General features: G+C 40.3%; 1 protein-coding gene across 1 annotated transcript; it reads right to left on the bottom strand.

Annotated features, from left to right (window-relative positions):
- Window positions 1-1816: 1816 nt before the first annotated feature.
- galnt5.S (polypeptide N-acetylgalactosaminyltransferase 5 S homeolog) lies at window positions 1817-16880 on the bottom strand. The gene is made up of 10 exons (XM_018238789.2): window positions 14676-16880; window positions 10615-10781; window positions 9421-9540; window positions 8444-8579; window positions 7773-7892; window positions 7224-7341; window positions 5960-6283; window positions 4683-4763; window positions 3912-4073; window positions 1817-2583 (listed from the first exon to the last, which is right to left on the bottom strand). The coding sequence occupies exons 1-10, from the start codon at window positions 16589-16591 to the stop codon at window positions 2446-2448; spliced, it is 3282 nt and encodes a 1093-aa protein (XP_018094278.1). The 5' UTR covers window positions 16592-16880; the 3' UTR covers window positions 1817-2445.
- Window positions 16881-19712: the final 2832 nt, after the last annotated feature.

The raw sequence follows: 19712 nt of genomic DNA, 5'->3' as shown, positions 1-19712 counted from the left end.
ACTGTACCCAAACCTATTAAAATATCAAAGCTATAACCCATAAAGTGCCCTAAACCCATACAAAAGCCCATTCATTTAAAAATGAAGTGCAACTCAGTGCAGTAATGGAAAACAGGGAGCTTCTCTATTGTAATGTACCAATTCATATACGTCTACACCTATTTATAAAACAAGTTTGATAGCTTATTGGTGCATTCACTGCCCATGAAGGGCACACACTATTATTTTTCATTATATTAACTGTAATTTGTATTTAATCAGATTGTCTTGCACCATTGATCCCCAAAGAGATACACTAAAGCTTTGACATGGCAGACTTGTTGCCAAAGAACACTGAGCATGCATCTTCTTGCTAGAGAATGCTAGGGACACTATCATCACATCATTTCACAGTTATTTCCCTTTTTACATAGGCTTAAATAGTGCTGCATAACTTTAAAAGCAGTATGTTTTTTCATTTTCTATATTGCTGATTCAGTCCCTTTGGACTGAGTCTGAAGTTTATTTGTGCGAATATGGGCGAATATCTGGCCAAACAATTGCCCATAGTTTTGATAAATCCCATTGAATGAGGAGGGCGCTGGCACTTTGATGCCACCCGTGTGCAATGGGTCTCTATAGGCCCTACTTTATAATCAGATTGTTGGCCCATCAGCCCAATTTGCCAAGTGGGGCCCAGATTCACTTGTAAACCAGCGATTGTGGCGGCTCATGGATTGCTGGGATACTGTAATGAACACACAATTTTATATATATATATATAAACCAGTAAATGCAATTATCTAATTACAATTTTACAGTAATTCTAGGCACAAATAAAATACTTTAATTTGATGATAGTGTCCCCGCAAAACCTCAGCTAAAAGAAGCTTAAAGGAGAACTAAATGTTAACAAAGAATTAGAATGCCACCAAGGCCCTTTAGCAGAAAAGATCCGTGCCTCTGAGTATGCTCCAGTAGCTCCCCATCTTCTTTTCTGATGATTCACTGCACATGCTCTGGGCTCCTCTAACTGAGCTTAGGGATATGTCTCACAATATACTGTAAAATACATTGTAAAAGTCACCATTCAAGGCTAATTATCAATTAATTCAGATTAACAATACCTGGCAGCACAAAAACCAGTGCATTCTGCACCAAATTTAATAATCCTGCATCATCAGCTTCTATGACAACCCTAATAATTGACAATCCTAAGCTTAGCTTTTTGATAGCTGCCCAAAGCACACTGAGCATGCGCAGTGTAGCACTCAAAAGATGATCCACAATGGTGAGCTCCTGTGTACAGCTTTGATGGCTGGGATCATTAATGATATAAGGCTGCCGAACCTCTGGGCTGGTACAGTATGTACATTATATTAAATCCAGCATTTCTAGCCATTATCATTTTAATGGAATTGTTCAGTGTAAAAAGAAAAACTGGGTAAATAGATAGGCTGTGCAAAATAAAATATGTTTCTAATATAGTTAGTTAGCCAAAAATGTAATGTATAAAGGCTGGAGTGACTGAACGTCTAACATAACAGAACACTACTTCCTACTTTACTACTTTCTGCTTTTCTGCTCTCTTGGTTTCCACTGATTGGTTACCAGGCAATAACCACTTGAGGGTGGGCCACATGGGTCATAATTGTTGCTTTTGAATCTGAGCTGAATGCTGAGGATCAATTGCAAACTCACTGAACCGTTATGTCCCATGTGGCCCCCTTTCAAGTCACTGACAAACTCAGAGTTAGAGAGCTGAACAGCAGAAAGTTGTGTTCTGTTCTGTTACACATCCAGACTCTCCAGCCTTTATACATTACATATTTGGCTAACAAACTATATTAGAAACATTTTTTATTTTACACAGCCTATCTATTTACCCAGTTTTTATTTTTATACTGAACTTTAGTTTCTTCTTAAACTGAAGCTTCAGAATGGCATAAAATGTGGCTAATATAAACAAGCCTTATTTTTACGTACCATATGTATTTGCCGTAGCCCTAGCCTCACTGAGGATTCTATTATATAACAGCCTGCCTTTGCAGGCAAAATTATACTTTATCTTTGTCTTAAGTTGACCCTATATGTGCATATATACATACATATTCATTAAATTAAAAAATAAGTAACGTAACAGACGCATACAAACATGCAGTCCATAAAAAATCCCACCAAACCCCCGGTAGCGCAAAGTCACATTTTATCCAGTTCTTCATTAGAATTTTTCAGCCGTGCCCCATATTGTTTCAGGAGCATCTCCATTTGGCAGACATTTTATCCTTGAGACTGTCATACCCTGTCATAGCACTGTAAGGCTCAAACTCAATTGTAAACATCCGACCACATGTAAAAGAAGCAGGTCATACAAAAATATATTCTCTGGGCTCCAGTAAAAAGGGAAGTATGTCTCATTGTCTCACAGAAGATATTAAATTAACTCCCAGGGAAGCCGCATCTTCTTCACTGAACAAGGTAGCTCTCGAAGCGCCACTTCTGGTAATGATTAAACGAGTTACATTCTCTGCCCATTAGGCCGCCACTCACCGCATCTGCTTCAAGACATGTTACAAAAGTGCTATCCAACAAAATGTGATCTTTCTAAAAGGCAAATCAAATGTTGTTATATCACAGACAGCTTTGCAATGGTCAAAATGTTTTTTAGAAGATATGATTACATACATCTCTTTTATACCCATTCAGCCTATACACTTGTGCCTTTATATGGTCACAGAAATCCTCAGATACTTTTAATGTCCTTATAATTTACAATAGGGCATACTTTACCCCCTTATAATACATGAGTGATACTAAGGGGGTTATTTATCAAAGTCCGAATTTATCTCAATATTTTCTGCTACAAACTCCGATCAAATCCGCTTGGGTTTTTTACACTTACTTATTATTACATTTTCCCGAAAAAATTTTTGTGGGAAAAAATCTGATTTTCATGATTTTTTCGTAATTTTCACCCGATAACTCCGAAAACTTCGGGGAATTGCCCAAAATCCAGCGCACGTGAAAAAATCATTGACTTATATACAACCTTGACAGGTCTGAGAAGCCGGATTTTCAGATTCTGACTTTTTCCATCCTCGGGATTTAATAAATTTAGAAAAATGTGTGCTTTTTTAAAAGTCAGATTTTATTAAAAAAAATATCATGATTTTTTTGTGATTTTTGCATTTGGAGTTTAGTAAATAACCCCCTTAGAGTTCTTTATATAACTCAGCCTGTACACTTGTGCCTTTACATGGTCACAGAACTCCTTAGTGACTTATAATATCCTTATAAATTACAATATTACATTATTCCTTATAATACATGAGTGATACTGAGAGTTCCCCGTATAACTTAGCCTTGTGCTTTATATTGTCACAGAACTCCTCAGTGACTTCTAATATCCTTATAATTTAAAGTAGGGGGCATATTATGCCATATAATACATGAGTGATACTCAGAGATCTCTGTATAACTTAGCCTGCAGCCTTGTGCCTTTATATTGTCACTGAACTCCACATTGACTTCTAATATCCTTATAAATTACATTAGGAGATACATTATCCCTTATAATACATGAGTGATACTCAGAGTTCCCTGTATAACACAGACTGCAGCCTTGTGCCTTGTCACATAACCCCTCAGTGACTTCTAATATCCTTATAAATGAAAGTAGGGGATACAGTATATACTATATAATATACAGTATGTGTATATTAAGGCATTTCTACATGACCCACATATAGAACAACAGTGTTCACTTGCCATAGTCTATAGACCCCTGGCCTCTTTCCGAATGACAATATTTGGGGACCACACTATGGTGCTAAAACCTTTTAAAGGTTAAAGGGTCAACTGCAGGTACATCATCATAATCCTTAGTTAATTCATGGAAAACAAACACAGGGGGGCACACTGGGCTTACTTACCAGAGTTGCATGAAAACTGATCTTCGATTTGTGCAGCCACCTCTGATTAATGTTTGTGAAGTCACAATGCTGGAGGGTCAGTCTCTCCTCATTTTTAATAGAACTGATGCAGAGATCCCCTTGTCTGATTAGCCGTAACCAAGTATAATTGAACTGCTGGCTCTGTGGAAAAAAAAACCAATTAATATAATTTTCATAGTAATATAAATCTTAATCTCTATGGTAAATGATTTTAAGATCTGCACTGCTTAGACGGCACAGGCAGGGTACTGGTGCCTTATAGTTACATCAGGTGGAGAAGAGCAGGATAAGTTTGTTCCAACCACAACAGGTGGTGACCAACTATAGAGGAAGCTGACCCTGCAACTGCTGGGGGGGGGGGGGGTCAGAAGCTATAGAGAGGCCTAGACCAATAGGCAGTTTTCATATGTTACGATATCTTATTGGTGAAGTGCAATTGTGGCCCAGTAACTTCTAGTTATGTCCCTGAGGGTGACAAATGTGAATTTGTGTTATCTGCTGTTAAAATAGGATAAAACACTCAGGGAGGGCCATGATATAGAACAGACACAGAAACAATGGAAACATATGGAAGTTCAGAAATACCAAAACATTTGTTTTCTCTGTCTCTAAATAGGGTCAAAGCCAGATCATCTTCAAGTAGGCCGAGGCTCTTGTTCTTATATAGCTGTACTATAATATTCTGCGTGGACCATACCTGTGATTAATTTAACACATACGCTGGGTTTATGTTTTAACTTGTAAGATTACCTTTTTGCTTCCATCACAAGACTCAAGGACAAAAGATGAGTTTTCGATGGTGAGGCATTTCCTAAGCTTTGGATTTGACAACTGCAATAAAACAGAAAATGTAAATTAAAAACACATTAAGTTGTAAATGTGTATGTTTTGCATTTTTTTGTGTGTGCCATGGTGATCTTTAGCATGGCTGCCTTCTGCGGATGGGTTTCTAAGTAATTTATTACCACTAAATGCCACATAGCGTGGGTTCCCTCTAGTGGTCTACATAGTCAGATTATTTAACCCTTTAACAAGCCCCTAGAGTATATAAATCAGCACAGGCTGAATGAAAAGGGTTAAACATAGGGATTGTGTACAGCCCAGACTACACATAGTTTCCATATTAAGAAGTGTGATTTAGTCTGGCTTTCATCACTGTAAATGCACAAAATAAGCAGGGCTCGGGCAAGTAATGTTTATACTGAACCATGACCTGGTTCCCAAAACTTGAAAAGTGAAATTGAGAATATACATTTTTTATTTTCCCCTTTTAAGACAGTAAAGTATAAGTATATAATATTATACTTTACTGTCTTAAAATCAGAAAATAAAAATTGTATGCTCTAACTTTATTTATATAATATATAAGTTTATAGCTTACTGTGTATCTATACAAGTATGGGAGCTGCCATAGTGCCTGCCTCTGCAGAGGCATTTTATTTCTACTTTGAAATAGTACTAGTTTTTTTGTAAGTAGGAATACAAATGCCTCTGGTGAGTCAAATATTCCAGTAGCCCCCCCATCACATGTATATATGCAAACACATTGAGAAGGTATGTGCAATAAGTATAATGCTTGGCACCAAGCAAGAACCTAGAACAGCTTTCGTTCTGCGGTCCCCCTCGAGCTCAGCATTTTGGTGATGGGGGGTCTAGTGGGGCATCCATGACGCTAGTGCAGAGAGCGCAACTCCTCACTAGCAGAGCCGAATTTTCAGTTTGAAAACCAGGCTTGGCCTGGCTCTTATAGTTACAGCCCCTGGGAACTCGTGGAGGGCTCATTGGTGCAACACCCCTGTATACTCCCTACAAGCAGAGGCAGGTTAGGTTGATCCAGGTCATTTTGCCACAAAGCTGCCCTCACCACCCACTTAGAGATGTGGCTGGAATTCCTGATAGCAGCACGTACGGTGGCACCATCTTTGATGGCAATAAGGCAGTACCTTCCAAACTCTTTCCTCTTGACAGTGAGCAGAAGGTTAAATTACTCGTCAAATCTAAGCTGCAATTATTTTCCCTCCACTCACCATTCCAGTGGCTCTGAGCAGTGGAGTTCCCATGTCTGGAAACACATTCTCGATGTACCAATTGAAACTTTTGCACTGGAGTTTCTCTCGGAGCTGCCTCTGCTCCGTCAGGTCCCCAATATCAGGGATATAATGAAGGAGATGTTGCCCATGGCCATAGAAGATCTCCTTGTACTCGTCCAACCAAACCTCTGCAACACGGACCAAGTTCCTCTCTACGGTCTTTACCCGGTCCTTCGGGAATGAATATGGATTGTCATTTCTGAATATATGACCAACCCTGGAGCAAGGAATGATCTCAATTTCCCCTCCGCACATCCATATCTGCAAGGGACAAATATGGAACATCAATACCACATGCAAATTGGGATGCTAATACAGTAACTGACATTACTAAGCATTGATTTTAGTGTATGCCATCACTAAGCACTGTCTATAACAGTATATATTATGGGTTATTTATTACTTGTGCATATCATATGTTGAATGGTTAAAATAAACATATTGTATTTTATATCTAAGAGCTTGGAGTCACTCTTTTCCTCAATAAATGTTTAATAAATTATATTGGCATGAATAATTACATGCAAAGAGTCTGATTTATATCTTGATTTATAGGACAGGGAGGTGTTATAATAACCAGTTAATAACAATACATTCTTGCCAAACAGGGTCCTCTGGTGGCCAATTACAATGGTGGGATGCATGATGCATACATGCCTAAACTGTGTGGGCAAAGTCGGATTGGGCCGGAGGGACACCGGGAGAAAACGCGGTGGGCCATTGCTCTTGTGGGCCCCGCTGGCCCAGACCTGCCATTGATTCCCCCAAACCCCCTCTCCTGCCTGATTACCGAAAGAAGAAAGGTAGAAGCGTGTGAGGCAGGGGCCCAGAGGGGGCTTTCCAACAGGGGTGCAGAGGGGGCCCCTGAGACAGCCTTAGGCCCCCCAGTCTGACCCAGTGTGTGAGCTCCAGAGCAGATCAAAGTTTAAACTTATTCTAAACTGCACAGGGTTTGGCCAATGTATGGGCCCTGGAACTGCGCAGGCCAATCTTGTTATATGAAATTATCACATCTCCTAGCATGGGAATCCTCTTGTTCTGCTCAGAACAATTGGGTATAATGTGCCCCTTATTCTCCATTCCTTGTGTCATCACTATGTGAGGCTCATCAAATCCTGCTTTATGTATTGCATATGGTACTTAATTCTTCTCCCTGAAGTGTCTGTTAATAAGAATGAAAGGTAACTTTGCATGACAATACCTTAAATGATATTTCCATATTTTCTCCCCCCCATACATCCAATCCAGGGTCATAGGTACCAAGTTCATAGAAATAATTCTTTTCAATGGAGAACAATCCTCCAGCCATGACCGGGCACCTGAAACAGAGCCAGAGCTTATGTGAAGAAGACACTCAGCTTATATATCCCCATGCAATGAAATGCATAGATCTCTACCTAACACAGAACAGCGCACAAAGGACATTTCATTCAATTACTACTCTAAGTATATTTATAACATTATACTTTGTTTCCCTACCTACAAAAAACAGTCATTTGACAGGATCTACTTACTGTATCTGCTCAATAGATATCTAGCCAATTTTACCTGTATATCTGTTGGGCAAGCCTTTAGAAAGGCACCATACATGCAGCATTTCTTTGGAAGCATATATAAACTAAGGAAACCCAATACCCCCCTCAGTCAGCCTTACATAGTTACAAGGAGGAGTTGCATGCATTTTATCCAAGACTTAAAAAGGGCAAAATAAAATAAAAAGGGTCATAAAGGTTCACACCATTTAACTTACTTTATTGGATCCATCTCTGTTATTTTATCTCTTTTAATTACTTCTGGTAGCATGGGTTTCCAGGCAAAATTCAAGGGCCAGGTGAATATGCCTCTTTGGAAGTTCTCTACTGTTATATAGCTGTAATCAAAATAAAAATAGAAAATATCTCATTTCTTACAGTTGTCCATCTAAAGCAGGTTTATAGCGTGCCCTGTAAGGACAAATACCCAACCCATATAATACCCAACAACTTATAATTGCTAATATTTATTAAAACAGCGCCTGCAAATGGTGGAACATGCATTAAAGAGGAACAGCAGATGGAAGACTCTGCTAAAATCCTCACAAAATGGCATTGCTGCAAAAGGCTCCAAACTTGACTAAAACCGCCCCTCTCAGCATTGCTGGCACGGCCCTGCAAATACATTACTACGTTCTCCTGATCGCCAACCAAGAGTAACTATACAAACTAGAAGAAAACCTCTGCTGCTGGTTCAACCATTGACACTGGGATTTGAGTGATGTGGCTAGCATGGCACTGCCAACCTTTCTGCACTTCGGCAGGAGGTAAAAGGCAACTGTTTACATTTAGGCAGTAGGGTTTATGCAGTTGTAGCATGGACATGAGGTACTTTGCTGGGGAAACATCCTATATAATTGACTTAGGAATAAAAACAACATTACATTACCTCATGTCCAAAGCGCTAATGACTTCAATCACTGGACATGCTACTTTTTTCCTGTTTAATCGAACTTGCTCCAAAAGCGGTTCCAGCCACCCAACATTGCATTCTATATGGGAGTCCAGAAATGTCAGAACGTCTCCTGGGAAAGAAAATGTGACCAATGAATTTCTGTAAATGCACTATGATCACAAGAATTACCCAGACGTTGTATTAGTTATATGAATAGTCTGTGTTAATTTTGGAAATTGTGATGGGCAATGTTAATGCTTCCATATCCTTTATAAATAGCAAGTGCCCAATCTCATTTGCACTATGGCTTTTTCCATGCACCCACACTATCCTGCAGGATGTTATGCATTTACATGTGTATTTTGGCATTACTTATGCAGTTATTTTAACCACATGTTTATATGTATATTGCGCACTCAATCTGGAGTTCAACCACGTGATGTAGGTCACTTTCTTGGAGCAGACTCAGTTCCTCCACATACACAGGAACTGAGGGATCATGTTTCTGTATTAAAATATCATTTTCCTCTGCAAGAACTTACCAAAAATACCATGTAATTGTTGGTGGACATGTGTAGGATGGTTATATTAGGATGATTATACTTTCCCAGATTTAAATGTGTATTTTTGCTCTGGTAATTTACATACCTTACCCTTTTCTCCTACATGCAGCAATAATATAAACATATTTTACTGTGCAGTAACAATGGTTGGTAAAAGAAATATCAAGGATTTTTACATATAACTACTGTATTTGTTTTCCATGCTGGAACAATTTGTTGTGCAGACATATTGACCATGATCTCCATCCCCTACCTAATTGTGTCCATAGTCATTGGAAGTAAAAGTAGGTTATACAAGCCTAAAATGGGGAAAAAACATTTTGGGCCAATACACATACGGTACACTTGTACACAAAGGGAATATGAGTAACCCCTTACTCAAGATATAACTCTAATAAACATTAATACCTGTTGCAATATTTGCCCCTGCAATCCTCGCACGAATTAGTCCATGTCTTTCAGGGAGATGAAGAACTCGGACTTTGGGAATCTTCTTCAAATATATGTCTAACTTTTCTTTGAGGTAGTCTGAACAACAAGACAAGTAAAACAATATCAGTACATGAGGTACAATCATTTTGTGGGTCTATAACTCCCATAATCAGGGAGGCTGGGGGTTGTAGTTTAACAATGTGTTGCTGCCCATTTACATTTAAGAGAACAGTGAACTGCTGAATTATGAGCCATATTTTAGCCCTACTGCTACTTAAAATACAGGGTTCTAGTACAGCAAATACATTATAGAATCTCTTTAGTGATTGGATGAGTTCTTCACTGATCAGCCAACTGGAAGCACCTGTTCTATTTATTGCTATTTATCTATAGACTACAAGATAATTCAGGCTATAAGAAGTCTATAGACACAACCTATTCCAAGATAATTCAGATAAATAATCTTGAAGCATATATCATCTATAGACCTAAAGGAGGTTGGAGAATGCAGAAAAGCAAGACCTAGCTGCTTTGTTATTTCCAATGAAAACTCATCTGAAGCAAGAGAAATTCAGCCTCTTAAATATAAGTACATATTTTTGATATATGTTAAAGGCATGGTAAAAAATGATGCTGTCCTTTTAAATGGTTGAAAATAAGGGAAAATCAGTGAAGGAAACTGACAGTGTGAAAGAACAAAACATTCAAGGAAGGTCACTAAGATGAGCATAAATGACTTTATGACTGCTGTGTAAATGAATGGCACGGCATGCTTAATAAGTTCAGACGTTTCTGCTCAACCAAAGCAAGGAAGTATTTTAGCCATTTATGTGACCACCTAGACACTCTCCCTAGTTAACTGCAAGCCTTAGAATTGCACTCTAACATGTATTACACATGCCATATGATGCTTGCATCACGGCTCCATATTGAATGGCTTGCTGGTATGTAACATAATAATATAAATGCAGCCAGGGTGTACAAACCCATGAGACACTTCTAGTTAAATGAGCGTTTTCATTAACAAAAACGGCTTCCTGTTTTTGCAGGAATATTCAAATTAATCAAATATCCCCATGAAATTTAGGGATAAGAAAATAAGCAACACAAAAAAAAAACAGTAAAATGTCTTAGAAATCTACAATTGGCCATTAAATGTGTAAACTGTACCTCTTGTGCTGAAGTCGTCCACAAGAATGATTTCTTTGACAAGATGCTCCGGTGATCGGTTTAGAACACTATAAACAGATCTGAGGAGCGTCGACCAGACTTCATCAACAAAGCAGATAATGATGCTTGTGGTGGGGAGGTCATCGTGAATCATTTGTTCCGAACACCTACAGATTGACCCAAGAACAAAGGAAACAACTTATATTTCATTGGTTTGCAATTTAGCTCTTGGGACAAATATAGGCTGCTGCTCCACTCTGACACATATCATACACAAACCAACAATTTGGTAAATTATGACACAAGGTCACCCATTCCGATAAGAAGAAAAGAGGTTCCGCCTAAATATTCGGAAGGGGTTTTTTACATTGAGAGCTGTGAAGATGTGGAATTCTCTCCCTGAATCAGTTGTACAGGCTGATACATTAGATAGCTTTAAGAGGGGGTTGGATAGCTTTTTAGCAAATGAAGGAATACAGGGTTATGGAAGATAGCATAGTACAAGTTGATCCAGGGACTGTTCCGTTTTCGAGCCAGGAAGGAATTTTTCCCCCCTCTGAGGCAAATTGGAGAGGCTTCAGATGGGGTTTTTTTGCCTTACTCTGGATCAACTGGCAGTTAGGCAGGTTAAAAAAAAAGTTAAAAAGCTAAATTTGATGGACGTGTGTCTTTTTTCAACTTTACTATGTTACTATGTTACACAAACACAAATTAGGGGGACTATGGTCACTTAATGTGACTTCCATGCATCCACAAGCTCTGGTAGAGGCTGCAGCAAGTCAGCCTTTAGTCACCGAAAAACAACTTGATTGTAAGTAAGTATACTAGATACTTCGTAAGTAGGAATCACAATATGGCAGTGTAGAAATCAGTGCATTCTGCATCAGCATTGATTAAAATGGTAGTTCACTTTTACATTAACTTTTAGTATGATTAGGGCAGTGATATTCGAAGACAATTTGCAGTTAGTCTTCTTCGTTCTTTGTGGGTTTTGAATTATTGTTCAACAGCTCTTTAGTTTAGAATTAAAGCCGCTACCTGGCTGCTAGGGTCCAGTTTACTGTAACAACCAGGTAGCAGTTTGAAGGAGAGGCTGCAAGATGAATAGGAGAGGACCAATATAAATATAAAGTAACAATAATAATAGCCTCATGGGCTGCTGGGTTCAAGTTAGGCTCCTTCATTTGGCTGCTGTGGTCAATGACCCCCTTTTGAAAACTAAAAAAAGAAGACCAATGGAAAAGTTGCTAAGAATAAGTCATTCCATAGCATACTAAAATTGACATAAAGGTGAACTACTAATAATGAAGCCTGTAGCATCAGCTTCTATGAAAGACGTAACTTCACTTTTTGCTCATGTTTTTATGATTTCCATTGACCCTAAGCTTAGCTTCTCAGCAGCAGCCTAGAGCTGACTGAGCATGTGCGGTGTCACCGACACTCAAAAGATGACCTAACCAAATCAAAAGATGGAGAGCTTCTGGGGACAACTTTGAAGGCCTAGGTCATTACTGTTATAAGGCTGCTGCATTTAGTATATAAAATACAGATTTTTGCTATAGAATGCATTAGTTCATCTATAAAATGCAAATAGTACTCCAGCCTTTCAGAGATCTGCTCCACCCTCACGGAGTACGGACAATTTGTTGTTGTAACCATGAGCATTTGAAAACCAGTTTATCTTACAGGCCAAAACCTTCCAGACCAGCTCCAAAGTCACCCAAAATATTTTTTATGCTAAATGGAATGTTTTTGCAATGCTAGTCCATGGGAAAATCTTGTATCTCAGTACATTTTTGCAACTTCTCAAACTGCTGGGAACCAATGATAAATACATGAAAATTTCCTGTATTTGGTAACTTTTTTCATTGGTGATAAAATGTGAAAAGAAAGGAATTCATTCCCAACTATTGATACTATGATTGTGTATATGTATGTACTTACCAGTATTTCCAAAACCATATAGAAACTGCCAAACTGAACTAGTAAATATTCTAGCCTCAACAATCCAGGGCACTAAGCATTGCAACAAGCTAGCAATTTGAATTCCAGGTTGGAATGAGTCAGAGAATAGAAAGGACAAAATAAATAAAGAACCGGGATCTAGTTCAGGATTTGGCTCAATTATCTATGAACCCCCTCTCAATGGGCCCTGAGGATGGCTATGGGGTCTGGCACCTTTTTAGTTATGCCACTGTGGATTAGTTTTGCACTGGGAATAACCAACCATGGTGTAGCCTCAGTTGCATGTTTAATCCCCCCCCCACTGAAGATAATAACTTATCCGCCTGTAGAGAGATCTCTACTCTGCGGAAAAGCTAATAAAGTGGAGGCATTTTCTTTCCATATTACTCACTACTATCCATATAATCAGTACCTTCTAGAGTAAACTTCCCCTTGAGAACAAGAAAGCACATTGGATGCAGCTAATCTCGATGTTTCAAAAGGGAAAATACTGTATATGGAGCAGAATAACAACATACTACTCTTTGTTTCCTTTGTATCAAACACATCAGCAAAAGGTCCCCAGGAATAGATGAATAGATTAAATAATAAATAAATAATTCAGTATAGGATGCCTTCTTGCGCTGGCAAAGAGAATACAATTCTGGTGCTCTTATAAACCTGGCAGAACAAACAGCTTTGAGAGTTTAATAGAAAACAGGCTTGGTTAAAGGGTAAATAAACTCTAGATTTAGTTCATGTTTATATAACATTTACTTTGCCTTAAACACACATGGAAACAGAGTTGTATTTGGTAATAACAAGGGCACAATATACTTGGGGGCATTATTTATGTAAAATTAAAACTTTATAACTTATGCCTTTCACTTGAAGGGAAACATGTTGGGGCAGCACTGATATAAAGTGTTAAGATTGCTATCTTGCCTTACTGTTTCCATTCTGCCTTTATGTACTAATGTGTCCATTTATACCAATGTCTTCACCTTCATCCTATTGTTCCCACCCTTTACTGCTGAACCCCAGTTTATATTGCTCTATTTTACATCTTTACACCCCAGTTTACATTTTGCTCTACTGTCCCCACACTGACTAAAGGTGGCTATAGACACAAAGATACGCTCGTTTGGCGACTTTGCCAAACGAGCGGATCTTTCCCCGATATGCCATTAATGAGCATGGCTATATCGGGGGTAATCTGATTGTTCGGCGGGATCGGTCGGGTCAAAATCAAACCTGACCAATCTACCAAACAACCGATCTCCGCCGGACGAAAGCTGTCGGCACTCTCCACACACAATCAGAAAATCGTTCAAATCCTCGATTCGTACGATAGGATCTGTGTTTCTATGGCCAGCTTTACTGTTCCCATCCAGCCTTGATGTACATCTTGGCCACAATGCAATATATTGTACATGTTCTTAGGCTGAACAATATTGAATATATGATGTTATACATAAAAGACTTAGCAAAGTTGGTGGCCATTAACATTTTTGGGTGGTCATATAACCTGTTTTCATGTTGGCCCCTTGTTGTGGTTTGGGCCTTGGCCTACTATTCGCTTTTCACCCTATCAACTGCTTGTCTTAACTAATGTCTGCTGCCAGCTTAGCACACATTTAAAAATCCAATCTGGACTGACTGGCTCACTAATTAAAGCAAGCTATTCTTTATCTGTTGCACTAACAGTATTGCACTAAAAAGTACAAAGCCTGTGGCTTTTATATGTTAAATTAGACATATAGGATATGTTAAAAAAATCCTAATTTTCTAGGCAATAATATATAATGCATATTGCTGGTTTTACTTTTAATATTATCTTGAAAAATTGCTCCTTTATAGATCTTTTAGGGTCAAGTCAGTGTATGAACTGTTATTAATCCAGATAAAAACATAAAAATGCACCCATCTAGTCACAATTAAAGTCCCTATTGAATACAATAACAGCCTAAAGGGAAGTGTAGCCTATAAAGGTTAAAAATAGCAAGTTGTATATGTTTTATACAGAGACTCAACATATAAACAACAATATCTAATTCATATGAATATATGAGAGTTTACATGGCATAGTAATACCTTAGAAAAGACCAGTATCTCACCCTTTAGGCCTGGTATCCTCAATGGCACGGTCCAACGGGATCAGATCACTCAAGTAGACATTGAAGTTTCCTTCGTTCCACCTGCTTTGAGCCTCTTCTTGTTTGCCCTCAGGGACGGCCACACCTCTCCCAAACTGTCCTGGGGCATTGGAATCCCTAGGATCCTGCGTTCTGTCTATAAACAGAACCTTATGCAGTTTGGTACTCCATGGTTTTGCTGGTCCATTGTCCTTTGATAAATTGCCCTGTGGCACCTGGTTATCCTTCACGTGCTCCTCTTTTTTGAGCTGTGTCATATTTCCCTTGATCTGTTCAGCTTTAACTGATTTAACTAGAACACCCTCGGTAAAACTAATAGATCTGGAGACATTGAGACTTTGCTTCTTTTTCTCAGGCTTTACAGATAAGGATGGTGTCTTTTCAAGCTTTTCTGAGGCCTTGGTAATATTTGAGCTGATGGGAGCAAGAGCTGCTGCTGTTTTATTTGCTGCCATCTCTGGCATGCTGGGAATCAAATTGAATGTATCTGCTGAGACAACAGAAGAGTTTAACTTACTGACAATCATGACCATGTCCTCCTGTTGGTTGGGAACCAAAGGGTGTTTCTGGGTGTCTGAAGGGGATTTATTATCAGTTGGCTCCTTATTGTTCTTTTTCTCTAGATGCAATGAGGCCTCTTTGTTTGGGCCCTTATTTTCCTCTTGATGTAAGGTGAGAGGGAGGGGCCTCTGTGCATCCTCTTTACTTGGTAATTTATCTTTTATTTCCTCCTGGGGTAATATAACATTGATGGGTGCCTGACCATTCCTTTCTGCCCCTTTACCTGGCTCCCTCTCTTTCATATCAGTCTGATGTAATGTATCATTGAGGGGTCCCTGTGCATCCACCGCACCTCTCTTAATGTCCACTTTCCCTTTTATTTCTTTCTGATGTAATGTGTCGCTGAGGGACCCCTGTAAATCCACTGCACCCTCTTTATTCAACTCCTTTTTTATTCCCTCCTCATGTAATGTGTCCCCGAGGGGCCCTTGTGAATGCACTGCACCTTTTTTATTCAGCTCCTTCTCTTTTATTCCCTCCGCATGTATTGTGTCACTGATGGGCCCCTGTGAATCCACTGCACCCTTTTTATTCAACTCCATCTCTTTTATTCCCTTCTCATGTAACGTGTCACTGAGGGGCCCCTGCACATCCCGTGCACTCTCTTTAATTGGTAGATTCTTTTTTATTCCTTCCGCGTTTAATGTGTAACTGAGGGGCCCCTGTGCACCCCCTGCACTCTCTTTAATCTGCTCCTTCTCTTTTATCCCTTCCTGTAGTAATGCCCCAGTGAGATACACCTGAACATTCCCAGCACTCTCTTTACTCTGATCCTTTTCTTTCATTCCCTCCAAGGGTTCAACCTTCACACCCTCTGCCCCTTGAGCCTCTGTGCCAAAAGTTTCCTCCACATTGTGTCCCCCAGCCCCAGCCTTACCTCTGTCAGATGCCCCTTTCCCATCCCCAAGTAAACCCCCCTTGTTGTGCCTGTCAATGTGTTCAGATTTGCCCTTGGCTAAGTTCTCAGAGGGTGGCACAGTGTTATTGAGCAGCACCTTTAGGGGTCTGACTGTTCCTTTTCTGTGCCTTGGCCCAAGTTTGGAATCCCCTGCTGCTGCAGGAGGGAAGAATACCCCTTTTAATTTAGTACTGTTATCGTCCCAGAGAGGCTGCTTGACCCTGCTCCACCGACCCCGTCCCTTCCTCTCTCGCCCCAAGCCCAGCTCTCTGCGCATCAGCTCCTCGGACTGCAGCGCTTTGCCATTGCTCTCATTAAAAGTGATCCTGAGTACCGCGATGTCAAACAGGAGCCAGGTGACCGAGGCGATGAATATAAAAGCCAGAGCCCGGCCGCTTCCGCGCAAATAGCGCCTCATCCTGAAAATAGTCCGGGACTCAGGCTCCCGCAAAGGTCCCCGTGTCCTGCTGCCTTACTGCTGCCTGCGTGGCATCTCCCCCCGGCTGGACACTCGGGGTCTCCGCAGCGCCCCCTCCTCCCGGCTCCAGACACCGCACAGGGGTGACATTAAGGAGGTGTTATTATCGCCATGCCGGATCCTCCACGTATTGTTCTGCGAGAGGAGGCGGATAAGCTGCTACAGTTGCATCTCCCCACCCAGGCGGCTGCTCCACGTGCTGCTGCTGCTGCTGCTGAAACTTGAGAAGTAGCCACATATGAGGAAATGGTGAGAGAGAGAGAGACAGGGATCTGCCCTAACCCTTTCCTGCCTGCACAGACGGCGCAGGTTAGTGTAGGAGGCAGAATTGGCTTTATTTGTTTCAATATACCCCTACACGACTGGATTATGAGCTCTTGTTTCCTTTCATTTGAATTTAAGGGGAAGTTGAATGAACATGTAGTGTGTTCTAGACAAGGATAATTTGCAGTTGGTCTTTCTATTTTATTTATCTTTTGAAAGAATTCAATTTCTATTTAGCCGCTCTCCAGTCTTGAACAATAACAATAAAACCGTAGCCTCAACCCCTACTGGGGTCAGTGATCCCCCCCATTGGAAAGAAATAGAAGAGGAAAGTATACAATATCAGAATAACTTTAGGAACTGACGGTTTCAGGGATAAGGAACAAGACACTCCAACACTTGTTAAAGCTCATGATTGCAAATGCATGCTTTAATTTTATTTTACCCAGAATGTAGCATCCCCCCCCCATCCAGCGGGCACAGTAACTTCAGGTGCATGAAAACAAATGTATTTGTGGGATCAATACCTGCTCTTAAAATCTTTTGGGGTCGCTGGGCCTCTTGGCTCGGGAATTACCTCCCAGGTTCAGGGTGGTGGTAGCTATAGGGTTCCCTTGTGTCAGCAGGTGCACATGTGGGATGCGGTGGTACTTGGCACAGCTATATGGAAGTGCAAGGACACAATTTTAATTTTCAATAAAACATACACAAGTTCAATTTTGTACTAATGGTGCAAATTGCAATCCATGGGTGTTATAGTTCAGCACCTTTATTGGACGTTTATAAAGTTATATAATAATATGAAATTAGTAACTGAAAACAAATGATATATTTAGACCACTATTCAAAGTGCTATTGTTTAAGGTTTTAGAACTACAGTGTCTGTGCTAAACTCATATATATGCGCCAGAGCTTGTCCTCCCCATAGAGGACTTCAGGATTGGTAACCTTGTTATTGGTTATGATGATGGGGGGGGGGGGAAATGGTGCAGATTTTGCACCTGGGCTTATAAGAGTTCTAACTCACAGGCATTTTTTTAAACGCATGCAGAAGCATAACTTGGGCAATCAGAGTTCCCCCATCGAAAGAAATCTTCGGAAGGGGGCCCGGCGTTAACAGTCCCTCTTCACCCACGCACCTACCAGGCTGCATGGCGCCACTATATCAAAGATCAGAGAACAGCTGGGGGGGGGGTCTGCTGTATCAATCTGTCCCCTTGTTTATAACATTGGCTTCAGCATAATTTTTCCCGGTCAGGCTGGTGAAATACTGGCCTTGTGGCAACACGATTTTTAAGTGATTCCTTTATAAGAGGTGTTAAACATGGAGAACTACAAGGAGAAACAATACAGAGAGGCCTATGATCGGCCTGCCTACTGCCGATATAAATACAATAAAATCCCAATTCACGGGACTAAAAAAAAATTGGTTAAAAATCAGGGAGTTTTAAAATCAAGGAAACGCATTGCTGAGACCACAAAGAAACTGTGCAAAATGAGGAAAAACTTAAAATCAGGGTGTGTAAAACTGAGCTTCCCCTGTAGGATGATTAACATCTTAGAAGTTATATTACTCCTACACTAGGAAAAGTTACCAGAACGGCAATAACGAAATTAATTGTGTGCTTCCTAATTCAACTTGTGATGTCTCATTGACTGCCAGTATTCTGTTCCAATATCTTCATCACTGCCCCATCTACATATTTAAGCTCTTACACAGTTTCTTGCTATACCTTTCTCCTACAGCTACTTTTAATACACTGTGTTTTCAGTCCTCTTTTACTGCAGCAAATAGGCCAAACCCTGTTCCCTTCTCCATTCCTACATGCTTTCTTCCTTGTGATACTCCCCTTTGCTCAGAACCTTTTCCTCATCTCCACACAGTGTCGGACTGGGGATTCATTCCTAAGGGCCCACCACCCTCATTCCATTTGCAAACCTGCCCCCCCCCCCACAACGTCTCATTGCATATCCCTTCTTGGATTTGAATTTCAGCAAACAAAGTAGGGGGGGGTTGACATGGTGTCAATTTCATGTATAATACCCCCAGAATTCATAGCGCTATATAAATAAATGATGATGATGATGATGAAATGATGATGATAGCAGGATAGCACAGTGGCAATTATGTGTATAATACCCCAGAATTAATAGCAGGCTGGCACAATTACAATTTATGCATAATGCCCCCTATAATTTATAGCAGGATGGCACAGTGATTATTTATGCATACATACCCCCTAGTGACAGAAACTTACTGGGAAAGCAGCAGCAGGTCATTAAGGAGCTGCAGTGACATCACAGCATCAACCTCTCACACTTCTCCACATAAATCAAATAGCTTGCTTTGGTTGTCCTGCTCAGGGCTGCTTCTGTCAATTAGCCGCATTCTCTTCCTTCGTAGGAGGGGGTGGCAGGCAGATCAGATTACAGGAAAGCTCCAGAACTAAGGAGCCGAAGTACTCTGTGCGGAAGGACCTGCTAAGGGGCACACAAGACATCTACTGAGACGAGGGCAATGGTCCTGGGTCAGTAGGGCCAGTGAGGGCCAGGGCCCACCAGCTCCGACGCTGTCTTCACATTCTAACCAAGTTCAGATTCTAAATCTTCAGTTTTCCTACCTTGCCCTTCTGAGCACCCGCTCTAACCCATGGTCTATTTTACTCAAAATCTCTATTAATCTCTCTCTGTCTGGTATTTATACCCTGTACGATTATTCAGTATGTATAACCATATATAACCTGATCACACTGATGAATGTTGGAGAGGCTGTGGTACAAAGGGTCCTTTAGGGTAA

The sequence above is a fragment of the Xenopus laevis genome, chromosome 9_10S (assembly GCF_017654675.1).
Source record: "Xenopus laevis strain J_2021 chromosome 9_10S, Xenopus_laevis_v10.1, whole genome shotgun sequence".
NCBI lineage: Eukaryota > Metazoa > Chordata > Amphibia > Anura > Pipidae > Xenopus > Xenopus laevis.
This window is presented reverse-complemented; position numbering and strand designations above follow the sequence as displayed.

Excerpts from the sequence above, each read along its gene's own strand:
- galnt5.S (XM_018238789.2), bottom strand. The coding sequence starts at position 16,591 with ATGAGGCGCTATTTGCGCGGAAGCGGCCGGGCTCTGGCTTTTATATTC. Across the intron at positions 7,893-8,443 it reads ATTAGCGCTTTGGACATGAG|CTATATAACAGTAGAGAACT; the intron begins GTAATGTAATGT and ends TTTTGATTACAG. Across the intron at positions 4,764-5,959 it reads TGCTCAGAGCCACTGGAATG|TTGTCAAATCCAAAGCTTAG; the intron begins GTGAGTGGAGGG and ends GTTTTATTGCAG.